The following is a 13,202-nucleotide window of genomic DNA, read 5'->3' as shown; positions in this document are numbered from 1 at the left end:
ACTATTGCTTACTCACGTTAGGTGTCCGACATCATTTGAGGATCTACTGACGGTAAATGGTATTCATTGTAAATCTTTCAAGCAATCAGCCCAGAAATTAGGTCTTTTGGAATCTGATGATAGCATAAGAGAGTGCTTAGATGAAGCAATCGTCTTCCAAATGCCAACAGCACTTCGACATTTGTTTGCAACTATATTGGTTCATTGTGAGCCCACAGATATTAATTATTTGTGGGATCAATATCTTGAATCATTATCTGAAGACTTCTCAAGGAAACCAAATGCTACTAGAGCTTCAGTGATAAATGATACTCTTCTCAATATTAACTTCTACTTAGAGAGTATGGGAAAGGATATTAAAAAATTTGATTTGCCACCTTTACAAACAAAAACTATTTCAGAGGAAGGTTCATACCCAAGAGAAATAAAAGAAGAGCTAGATGTACAAATCCCAACTGATGATCTAAATGCTGCAACAAAACTCAACTATGAACAACATACTGCATACACTACAATATTAACACAAGTTGAAGCAAATAAAAGTGGAGTTTTCTTTATTGACGGTCCTGGAGGAACTGGGAAGACTTATTTATATCATGCTCTACTTGCCACAATAAGATCGCAAGGTATGATAGCTCTTGCTACAGCGACATCAGGTGTCGCAGCTGTAATAATGCCTGGTGGAATAACAACACACTCCAGATTTAAAATCAAAATCCTAACAACAGATTCATCTATGTGTGGTATATCAAAGCAAGATGGGACATTAAAACTCATTAGAATAGCTCGTCTAATAATTTGGGACGAGGCTCCTATGGCTAAACACGTTGCAATTGAAACGTTGGATAGAACACTAAGAGATTTAATGGATCAAGATGAACCATTTGGCAGAAAAGTAATTGTATTTGGTGGCGATTTCAGATAAGTTTTACCAGTGGTGCCTCGCTCCAAGATCACAAACTATTAAAGAAAGTTTAGTAAGCTCACATTTATGGAGCAAAATGATCAAACTATAACTTTCAAAAAATATGAGAGCAAAATCAGACACAGCATTCAGTGAATTTCTTCTTAGGATTGGGAATGGAGATGAACCAACAGTGACCCAGAATCTCATAAAACTGTCTAATGCAATATTGATCCAGAATCAAGGTGATGACCTACCGGAAGATTCTCTCATAAATTTAATTTTTCCATCTTTAGATGAGAATTTTAAGTCTATTGACTATATGAAAGATAGAGCTATCCTTGCAACAAAAAATGAATATGTTGACATGTTAAATGATAGACTAATAAAAAGGTTTCCAGGAGAAGGAAAAGAATTCTATAGCTTTGATGAAGCAGTTGATGACACTAATCATCATTACCAAGAAGAATTTTTGAACACTCTGCTCCCTAATGGACTACCGCCACACAAGCTGATGTTGAAAAAATATTGTCCAATTATTTTACTAAGGAACTTGGATCCAACTAATGGACTGTGCAACGGTACAAGAATGGTATGTCAAGATTTTAACTATAATGTAATTCAAGCTAAAATCACAATGGGCCAACATGCTGGGAAAGAAGTTTTCTTGTCAAGAATACCATTGTCACCAGCAGAAGATGAAGGATTACCATTCAAGTTCAAACGCAAACAATTTCCCATAAGATTATGTTTTGCAATGACAATTAATAAATCCCAAGGGCAAACAATACCTAACGTAGGTATTTATCTACCTGAACCAGTGTTCTCTCATGGGCAATTATATGTTGCTTTATCGCGGGATACTTCTATGATGACAACCAAAGTCTTAATAACATCAGATGGAAAATTTGCAGAAGAGGAACAATACACAAAGAATGTTGTATACAAGGAAGTTCTCCAGCCAAAGGACCACGAGGAATAATTCAAATGACCAATAATATTTTTGAAGGTTACGAACTTATATAATAAGTAGCTGCAATTTTATTAGTTTTTTTCTTAAAAATAATTTAAAAAAATTACAATTCATTATTACATCATTCACTATGTTCGTTCAAAATCATGTACTAATCAAAACTAAAATAACTTTAAACATAGTAAATAATATTAATTAATAAATTCAAATTACTATAATTAGTATCACACCTTTGATATAGAAATAGTCTCATTTTATTTTATTTTGAGTTTATTTAGTACTTCAGATGCGTTGTTATTTATACATAACAAACTATTCAAAATCTTACAGGAACAATGTCATCCACCAACGAAGCACCAATTCCACACATCCAAATACGCCAACTAAAAAAGTTTCAAAGAGAGTGGACCATTCATGTTGTTATCCTAAGAACTATTGAGTCATCTTATGAGAACAACAAAGGATCAGGAAAACTACTAAAAATAATTTTTACCGACTCGTAATGTAGCAATATTCTACATGCTATAATTCTATTGATAATTGTTGATACTTATTCTTAAATAAAGTAATACATACAATGTTTAAGTACAATATGCACCACTTTTTATCATGCCATAGCAATCGTTATTTTAAATCTATACAGAGCCTTCTTAATTTTTTTAAAATTTATAAATTATAAATATAAATTAAATTATAATTGTTGATGCTTATTCTTATATTAATTATTATCACCTTACTGTGTATAAGATCATATAAAAAAAATTCCTGCATTTATTAAAGAGGTAAGCAACATGTAATTCATTTTCGCAAATTTTATACAACAAATATCATGCTTTCTTCCTAATTCTACGTAAATTAATTGTCTACATATGTCTAACAATATAAGCAATTAAATAATTGGAATATGACATCAACACAACATTATATACACACTGCAACAAAATAGTTATTATTTAGACTAAATTTTTAATAAGCATATTTACCATAAATTTATTATTTAGTTGCATGATCAAGCTAAATTTTGAGCATATTAATTTATCATGTTAGCCCCTCAACTTAGTTGGTGTTGAAAAACTTTGGTGGAATTGTTTATACAAGTAGCGCCTATTGAAATTGTTTACAAAGAGCTAATCCGTATAAATGATTAAATTTGTTAATTGAGATCAAATGACTTATTAGTAAGTAGTAGAAATTCTAATTCAATAACAGGTAACTTTATATAAATAAGTTTAGTTTTGTTGATGAGTTAAAAGGTAATTTTTTTTTGGACCCGAAGATTATAGATTTCTTTCAGTAAAATCTAGAGAATGGTTAGTTAAAAGTTTCCCACATAAAACTACATTTATACATAACTTGCGTCATCTATTACTTATCTTATTTATCTTAGGCTTAAATGAATGTTAATGTATTAGTTATTTGTGAGATAATATTAGTAATATTTGCAGGGAAAAAAAATACAAGGTATTATGTTTGGAGAAACTATTAAAATGTACAAGCACATGCTTCAGAAGAATCATGTTGTTTACATCTCAAATGGAGAAGTCAAACCAATAAACCCGCTTTATGGAAATGTACATGAGTCAATTGAGTTGACATTGACTAAGAACATTTCTATCAAAGAATCAAAAGCAGAGTTTCAATTTGATAAGATATTGAATAACTTTATCTCAATCAAAGACGCAATTTCCAACGAGGATACAAGGAATATAAGTAAGTATTTGTAAACACCTTTTATTTTTAATTTAAAAATTTATAAATGAATTTTAAAATTATTATAAATTTATGTGCAGATGTTCTTGCAATGATAGCAAATGTCAAGCCTATGATCAAGTACGTTACAAGATATAATAAGGCGGACACAAGGCGGGACATCATTATAGTAGACAAAGAGTATACACGCATGTTTTTATTTCATAATAAATTAATTATTCAAAATATAATATATTAACCTAAAATTGTCTAACTTTTCTTACACGGTGAGATAACATTGTCTGTAACTTTATTCAGAGACTTAGCTGGCAATGAAGGTTCAATTATTGAAGGAAATATGCATGAGACAACTATAATAGCGCTATCAGATTTTAGCTGGCAATGAAGGTTCAATTATTGAAGGAAATATGCATGAGACAACTATAATAGCGCTATCAGATTTTAAAATATCATTGTACAAAGGTTTGAAGGAAATATGCATGAGACAACTATAATAGCGCTATCAGATTTTAAAATATCATTGTACAAAGGTAATATTTTTTATTATTTAATTGTAAATTATTTATCAATAAATATCAAATTCTAATTATAACTATTATATATGTAGGGGAGATGTGCATGACTTCGTAAATTACATCAACAATATGTATCAACCCTGAAATACAACTTGCTAAGGACATGCGAGAATGGTAATTCAAATAAAAAAGGTAACTTAATAAATTAAAATTTAAATATTTTTAAAATTATATATAGGGCTCTTTCAAAAGACAAGATCAAGACTAATGGTGCTCTGTCAAGGCTATTTAAAAATGCAGCGAAAATGAATATTGTTGACATTATGTAAGCTTCACAAAAATCATCAAAGGTATGATATTAAAAATCCTACTATAAAATATTAATGAATCAAGAGCTTCAGTTTCAAAACAAGCTGATATAAATAGATCTTGTTTCATTGATGTTTCAAATATATTTACAATTATTACTTTTACATTAATTTTTTAAAAAAACATTTTTGACTATATTTTTTCAATTATTTTATAATTTCTTATTTTATTTACTAAATATATTTAAACTACGATTATAACTAACTAAATTTTTACAAATCTACAGGCACAATATGGCAGCTTTACTGGAAAAATAAGTAATATCTTAAATAGACATGAGGTGTGGTACTACTCATGCAAAGGCTGCAATAAAAAAGTAGACAAAACTATTTATGACAAATGTTAAAATTGTCAAAAAAACAATGAAGACAGTATACCGAGGTAAAGTACTATCAATTACTCATGAAAGAAAAATATAAAGATTAAATATAAAAATATCATCTGATGCACAATGATAATACAAAATGTAGGTATGTTGTTAAAATCATAGTGGAAGATGAAACAGATAATGCAAGAGTCACACTTTTTGACACAGCAGAAACTTTGATAGGATGCAATGCTCAAAAATTCATGGATGATATAAAAGAGGTAACTTCTTACTTTATTATATTTTATACATATAAAACAATATGTTTCATGTATAAGATCTTAATTTTTTCCTCATTAAAACAGAAAAAAAATCAGAGTTCATTCTTTCAAAAGTTTGTTCTCAACATCGAAAAGACATACAAGTTCCTTGTAAAGTTGGATGAGAAATCAAAGGATGAACGTGCACAAGGAAAGATAATAGTACAAGAAATCCAAATCCAAGAAGACATCACAATCAACATTGATGATGATGATGATTCGGTTCTCGATTTACCAAAAAAAAAAGATAAAGGTGGAGAAGGATTGATCAAGGGCCCACAAAAATTAAACATGAATGTTTTTTAATTTTAATTACATTTACAAATTGGTTGAAGGATTTCAAATGAGCTTTTCATATGCTTTTAAGATTATGAACTGATGAATTTAACTTGTTAGGATAATTTATGATTTATACGCATATGCTCATATAGTTGTTTGATAACTATTGCATGCTTTGATTGTTATTGCAGTTATTAACTTAAATTTAACATTCAATTATGTGAATCTAAATACATATTCAGAGAATAGTTCACTTTATTACTTTAAATTTGCATGTCAACTATTTTTTACTTATCTATACTGCACACAAACTATTGTTGATGAGTCCTTTGCAAGAAATATGATGACCAAGCACAACTTCCTGAACCTGTTGAGAGGAAACAATAGCTTTCTATAGAGAAGGTAGCTAATTTTACAAAATTGTTATTCTAATTTATTTCTTTTAGTAGCCCAAATTTATTTGTATCTGTTTTATGACATGGCCAGGTTCTCAGTGTTCTTAAAAGAATAATCAATGAAGATTGCCTACTACTAGGTTTCATACTGAAAGATGATCGTCCGGATTGGATGATATTACGACTTCTTCCTATTCAACCATCTACTGTAAGACCATCTGTTATGATGGACAGCTTTGCTAGAAGTGAGGTAAGTTTGTTCTGTTTCACAAAATAATGGATAACCTGTATAGCGTTACAAAACCATTGCATCACATTTTTTTTCCTTTTTACTACAAACTATTCATGCTTGAAGAAATATATCTTAATCACGAAATTTTTGTCCAAACTATTCATGTACATGAAAATCCATTCGCCAACCCTTTTTCTTGGACATATTTCTATAGTATAAATTCGACTCTAAAGTTGCTGGGACGCCTATCGTTCGACTTGGTTTGCATGATTTCATCGAGATTGTGTTTCAGAACACTGAAAACACAATGCAATCTTGGCATCTTGATGGATATAGTTTCTGGGTTGTTGTCATTTTGTTCCTCTTATCTCTTTGTCTTTTTTGTGGTTCAATATGACATGATTCACATTATACTTATGCACGTTAAGTTCATTTCTTCGACAATGGACAAAGGTAACATTTTTTCATGGACGGTGATCAATTTAGGATTCAATACCTTTGAATAAATCATGTGATCAATTTAGGATTCAATACCTTTGAAAAAATCATGGGTGAAGATAGTTCGATATTTGAACAAAGTTTTTACAAACAAATGATCAAGTAGTTTGTCCCTCTCCTGAGTAGTCAAATATTATAGGTTGTGAGGACATCTGTGGTATGATCCGCATGAGCAGAAGGCTATACTTGGTGCACTTACAGTTTTTTCCTTCTTCTTCGTTTGTGTAGCTACGGAGGAGGTCAATGGTCCGAGAAAATGAGGTTGTTGTCCAAGCCACGTTCCATTCTATAGAATAAGTTCGTTATATTGAAAGTACTGCATAATTAACAGGATATGCGTCCCTGTAATTTTCTTTTGCTTAATAAAATTTCAATAAAAGTAATCAACATGGATTATGATTACCTTGTTTCTTGGGAAATACCAAGAAGGCACCTTGAGTTGCTATTATGATCATGAGTAGATGTGATTATATTCATAAACATTATTGAAATTCAAAGATGGCACAACCCTTTTTCTTGGACGTGTTTCGATAGTTAAATTCTATCGTATATGGATCAAATATGACAGGTTGATACCTGCTACCAAACTATGATTTTACGTACTAAAAAGTTATATATGTTTCCAAATTCTATAGATATTTGAAAAATCCACATATGGTTGGATAATTATATAGTCCGCTGAAAATGCTACAATGTCCCTAAAGATACTATGTTTGACATCCGTCATATTTGTTGACTAGAAGATAGTTATGAGTCAGCTGCCTGATTAATTATATTTGTTAACATAATTATTGTACTTTGCATATGGGTTTTGTTCTTAAATCATAAGCTATTATTGGTATCACACGAGATAAATAAAGACTATGGACTAATGCATTTGAGTCATGAAATTCATTCAATTTGGTTTGCACGCATTTGCACGTTACCTGGCAATTGTATGATTGACTAATCAGAAAAATTTCCACTCACTCCTGCGACTCTTAAGAGATTTGTTGCCCCCCCTCTCTCATCATGAGTTATATACATAGCAAAATTACACATTCATGTTAATGATTGTATATGAGAATCTGATGTCTCATGAGAAGAGTTTTATTGACCACTCCCTATCATGAATATATATGAATGCTTTTATCTGATGTCTTACTGACTCTGCTATGCTACATCTTGAGGTCAACCGGGATATTAACGTGAAAACCACGATAGTATTATCAATTTAGGTATTTATGGGTGATTTTTGCAAAACCAGTTAGAATAGTGACAGTCAGGTTGTTTGTTTCCAGTATCGACTTTTTCATTATTCATTCTAATGTCCAAGTTTCTTTTTAAACAAGTGATTTTTTCATTATTCATTCTAATGTATTTTAGTGACATAAACTTGAATTGCAAGTTGTTAGCATTTTGAATGGTGAACATTGGTCCACTATTCATGTCTTAATATTCTATGTTGAGGGAATTATGTTCTAATACACTTTAAGCTGTGGAATTTATGCGTTATTTTCACACAACCGGTTTGGAATTGTGATGGCAATGATAGTCTGCTTCCATGCGGGCTTTTATTCAGTATAGCTGGAATGGATCTGAGTTAAAAGTTTCTTTTTGAACAAGTAGTGAATGCAGTTTGGTAGCTTATACTTTAATTGATTGTATGATCAATCTCTATCATTAACTGCAAATTGATCCATTGTATATCCTTAGATATGGCATCTGGAGCGCAAACTGAAATCACTGTTCCAAGTGAATTCGTGCTTGAATGGGTTCAGAAAGACAAGCGAAGATTCTTGCATGTTGTGTACCGTGTTGGTGACTTGGAGAGGACCATAAAGTATATATTCTTTTTCTGAAATATATCCTTATTGATTGTTAATTTTCATTGTTGTGTGGCTAATTTACTCTTTTTTGTGTTTCAAGATTTTATATTGAGTGTTTTGGTATGACCCTACTGAGGAAAATGGATGTTCCGAAAGAGAAATACTCAAATGCGTTCATTGGCTTTAGACCTGAAGATTCTCACTTTGTGGTAGAGTTGACATATAGTATGTCTCCTTAACTCCGTTTTCAAACATGTAGTATATAACCTTTTGTCTTTATTTATTTATTCTATAGTTCTAAAAATTTTGATAAATTGGATTCTTTCTTCTTGTGAATATATCTAATTAAATATAACGGAAGGAAGAAGTTGCATGGATGTTATTAATCATAAGTAGAAGTCCTAATTGCTTGTGCCTGGATCTTGTAGAATTTCATCCCCTATTCATTGACAATGTCCATCTTTCCCCCTCTAGAAATGGACTGTTGAGTTTTTGAATTCATGTGGGGATAATATTAGTTAAAGAAAACCAAATCTTATAAGATGCAATACGCTCATGTTTTGGTTTACAATGTTTAATTTACAATAGATGCAGTTCACTTTATTTATAGATATAGATTGAGGAACTTATGAGATGTTGTCAGGAGCATAACAAGTTAACCTTGTAAAAATTATGCTTATTGTCAGGACTTTCGTCTAGCTTGCTGAGGATATTCGTTGTCAGTCATGACCCGGGCACCGTTGCTATTATTTGTTGGTTTTTACCCTTGCCTAAAGTGTGGATTTATTTTGCATCATGAGCAAATAATTATTACTCTACATGTGTTCTCAAATTATTCTTATTTTGCAGAACGGTCGCAAGATTTGTACAGGTGAGTGTGCACTTTTTCAGGCTGGCAATGCCCCACCTTTTATTGGAATCATACGGTGGTTCACAACAGACAAGGATGATTGTCTTAAATTATATGTAAATTGGCTTTATCGACCCGCAAACATCAAGCTCGTGAAAGGCATACTATTAGAAGCAGCACCAAACAAAGTTTTTTATTCATTCCACCAGGACGTGATATCCGCTGCTTCATTGCTTCATCCGTGTAAAGTTGCTTTCCTCTGTAGGGGTGGTGAACTTCCACCAGGGTTGTCATCATTTGTGTGTAGGCGAGTGTATGACATTGCAAACAAGTGTTTATGGTGGTTAATATACCAGTATTATATCAACGTGAGTTTTTTTGATTTTTTTTAAGTGGTTGCAGTAGCTGTTGCTTTATTAAGATTATATTCACAAAACACAATTTTTTTCTTGTCTCTCCTTTAATTTCTCAGGAGCGACATGAAGAAGTAGATCATTTATTGGACAAGACCCGACTAGAAATGCATGCAGTAGTGCAATCAGGAGATTGTTCTCCAAAACCTATATCTTTTGCAATGAGTAATAAATTTGATGTATTCACGATCCTTATAGATGCAACCAGTGTATTATCACCCAATCAATCAATAAATGTAATTTAATTGTTCAAATATTGAATGTTTAGATTATGTCTATATGTTTTATCCATTACTTACATTCCATAATTTATAACAAAACATTATAAATAAAATTATAAATTTTAAACAAAAAATGAAAAATTTACCACGTAAATTGCACGTGCAATCCAACTAGTACATAAAACATGGCAGTTTATACGGATAGTAATATCCTAGACATGAACCATATAATGAGTCGAACACCGGAGTAATCCCAAGTGCAAAAGGATGTCAGGAAGTTGACGAGCGAACCCTGGAAGCTTTTTAGATAGAGATTGGGAATGATCACAGGTAGGGGTGCATTCGATTCAGATACAGCTCGGATATGATGCTTATCATATCCATATCCACTTACCCATCTCGGATACAGATACGGATACGGATATATCTTGGTAAGAAAAATTTATAACCATATCTGCTAAAATCGGATACGGTTATGGATATACATGCGGATATACAAGCGAATATGCATGCAGATACAAAACAGATATGAGAAAACTAGATAGTATTGAGAAAAACATAGTTCAGATACAAAACAGATATGAGAAAACTAGATAGTATTGAGAAAAACATAGTTCATGTGATACAAAAGAGTTTGTTAATATGTCCATTATAATTGAAAAGTTAAGATTAGACATCTTGATCATCAAAATTAACCACAAATTCAAAATTTATAAGAAATACCTTGGAAAAAGTCAAACCTATAAACACACTAAAAACCTACAAATAACACAAACAACCCCCGAAAATTTATAGAATTTGCAATAAACACTGAACTTTTTACAAATTGTAAAATAAAACCGTCAAATTTGTAAAATTTATAAAACTCCTGATGGTTTTCAACCTAACAGTACATTAAAAATATAGGAATTATAAATATCCCCTACATAATTTATAATTTATAATTTATAGAAAACACCCTTAAAGCTTCAAAAATTATAAACAAATCCTCAAAATTTAAAATTTATAAAAACACCCTGAGAATTTCAAACTCATTAGTAACTTGAAAGCATAGTCATTATAAATAGTCTATAAGCAATTTACAATCTGTAGAAAAGATCTATAAGTTTAAAAATTTGTAAAAAATCCTAAAATTTATAATTTACAAAGAAAACACTATGAGAATCTCTAACCTATAGACACTAAAATGAATATATAATATTCCTAACAACCCCTAGGAAATTAAAATTTTGCAAAAAAAATATCATACTCCATTTAAAAGTAGATTTAGGAAAAACTTTTCATGTTAAATATTACCCATAATTTTTTTGAAAAGAACATAACTAATTAAAGATCTATTAAATTTAAACTTTATAAAAACACCCTTAAAGTTTAATACATTGCAAATTACCCCTCCAAAGTTTGAATTTTTTCAATAATGTTTTTGTAATTCATTGCTTTCAATGTAATGTTTAATAGTTTTGTATAAATTATAAAAATTTAAGGTGTTTTTTATAATTTTAAAAACTTTTGAGGGTGTTTCTTTTGTAGTTTTCTAAATTTTCATTGTGTTTTTAATGTAATGCATAGATACGTCAATTAATGATGATATTGAAGAGTAATTCGTTTTTAAAATTATTAGGTCGTAGTTATGTGTGATCATCATTATTCCTAGGCAGTATCGTTTATATATGCAAAAAATTTTAAACAATCTATATAGTGGTTAACATGATTTTGACTTTAATGTACTATTTTTTATAAATTAAATTTAATGTGAACCCACTATATAATTTTGACTGTTGTCATCATAATTTTTATATGTTTGATTGATTGACTATATAGGTATAAAGACCATAGATTACTTTACTTTCTCACATGAACTAATATTTATCGCTTAACAATTTAAATTATTACTTTCAAATTTAATATAAAGAGGAGCTCTAATAAAATTTATTTATTTACCGACAGGATAATCTAATATCAATTCCTATTTTTTGCTTGAGATTAATTCCATAGTTACGCATATAAAATTAGTAACTAAAATAATAATTATTTATGCTTAAATTAGAATGATTGTAGTTTATCACTCACTATGGAATTTTCACGAATATATATGCCTTACTTTCTATAGCTATTTGCATTGTCCATGTATATTTCATAAAGTAGTTATTAATTTGACATATTAAATTAATTTTCCTTTGTAAAAATTTCTTCTTTGACTTTTGGATTGTGTAATCACTATATCATCATTCTAGCATAGAAAAGACCCCACTCTAAATGGCTTCAAGCTAATGTTTGAATTGAAATAAAGTATGTACTATTACTAAATGTATATATTTTTTTAAGAAAATCAGGTCAACATTTCTTAAACAGAAGAGAATATTCTAACCTCTGATATTATAAAAACTAAATATAGCTAATTGAGTGATTAGCAAAAGAGAAATTACATCAGAAAAGTGTGCATAATAAGATAAAGAGGAAAGGTAATGGCATTGCCAACAGTACTACAAATAACAAACTACAATGTAAAGTTAACCTATTTTGTGGAGCCCAACTACTAGCTATAAGCATCGATGTTTTCATATATATACTTTATAATTTATTAAAAATGGTCATAATCTTATATAATAAAATTGATTTAATACTAAATAGTAATATCGTTGTAATAATATCATTATTAGGAAAAATTCTTCATAAACCAATATGTTCTTTATGATATATAAGTTATGCACTCCAATTTCTTGTGTCTTTTATAGAGCCAGAAAGTTTAAATACGAGCCTCTAACATGTTACTCTCACAACAGCAAAATCTACTTAGCAGATGTGGATATTCCAGATGAGTTATATGTCTTGCATACAATACAATTACCCTAAGCAAGTGAGTTAAAAATAGCATTTTTCATTCACATCGTTTAGAGTAAGATTTGATTGAGACGTTGCATCAAAGGAAAAAGAAATTTTTATATTTTGAGCAAATAGCGAATATATCATAATCTCACTGCTCTAATTTCGTAAGAAAATAATTCTTCATACTTTCAGTTTTACTAATATAGAGAATGTGCTATAAAATTGAACGATCGAGAATATTAGATAATGTAAATATGAGTGAAATCACAATCAAAAGTTAATGTGAATATGAGTCAAACCACAACTAAAAGTTTAATAGACATATTGCAAGTAAATTCAAATGCAAAATTTCTTTACGAATTGAATAATCATTCATCTTATGAAGACTTCAAGATACTAATAAACAAAGATGTTGTACTTAAGTAATGTGTTTATAACTCACAAATAGTAGATCACGTGGCCACGGTATGGGTTGAAGAAAACAATGACAATATTTCATTTGAGAGAAAATCATTGAGTTGATGATCAATCCCACAAAAAACTTTATTTCTTTTTTATTTTTATTCTATTTTTATCAATTTA

The 13,202-nt window shown here is 29.9% G+C and overlaps 2 protein-coding genes and 1 long non-coding RNA gene across 4 annotated transcripts; all 3 read left to right on the top strand.

The window, feature by feature from the left end:
- LOC109841588 (ATP-dependent DNA helicase PIF1-like) lies at nucleotides 1,029-1,886 on the top strand. The gene has a single exon (XM_020410546.1). The coding sequence runs from the start codon at nucleotides 1,029-1,031 to the stop codon at nucleotides 1,884-1,886; it is 858 nt and encodes a 285-aa protein (XP_020266135.1).
- On the top strand, nucleotides 3,350-3,972 carry LOC109841587. The gene is made up of 3 exons (XM_020410545.1): nucleotides 3,350-3,587; nucleotides 3,668-3,767; nucleotides 3,885-3,972. Exons 1-3 carry the CDS (start codon nucleotides 3,365-3,367, stop codon nucleotides 3,970-3,972), a joined length of 411 nt encoding a protein of 136 aa, XP_020266134.1. The 5' UTR covers nucleotides 3,350-3,364.
- LOC109843122 lies at nucleotides 4,791-6,759 on the top strand. 2 transcript variants are annotated; one of them, XR_002247527.1, is made up of 3 exons: nucleotides 4,791-5,059; nucleotides 5,144-6,022; nucleotides 6,731-6,759. It is a non-coding gene; the product is annotated as an uncharacterized LOC109843122 (long non-coding RNA). The 2 variants fall into 2 exon arrangements; XR_002247528.1 differs by lacking the exon at nucleotides 6,731-6,759 and having other exon boundaries at nucleotides 5,144-5,779; nucleotides 5,864-6,036.

Source organism: Asparagus officinalis, chromosome 5 (genome assembly GCF_001876935.1).
Source record: "Asparagus officinalis chromosome 5, Aspof.V1, whole genome shotgun sequence".
Taxonomy (NCBI): domain Eukaryota; kingdom Viridiplantae; phylum Streptophyta; class Magnoliopsida; order Asparagales; family Asparagaceae; genus Asparagus; species Asparagus officinalis.
Note: the sequence above shows the minus strand (reverse complement) of the source record. Positions and strands in the feature narration are given on the sequence as shown.

Excerpts from the sequence above, each read along its gene's own strand:
- LOC109841588 (XM_020410546.1), top strand. The coding sequence starts at position 1,029 with ATGAGAGCAAAATCAGACACAGCATTCAGTGAATTTCTTCTTAGGATT.
- LOC109841587 (XM_020410545.1), top strand. The coding sequence starts at position 3,365 with ATGTACAAGCACATGCTTCAGAAGAATCATGTTGTTTACATCTCAAAT. Across the intron at positions 3,588-3,667 it reads CGAGGATACAAGGAATATAA|ATGTTCTTGCAATGATAGCA; the intron begins GTAAGTATTTGT and ends ATTTATGTGCAG. Across the intron at positions 3,768-3,884 it reads ATCATTATAGTAGACAAAGA|AGACTTAGCTGGCAATGAAG; the intron begins GTATACACGCAT and ends AACTTTATTCAG.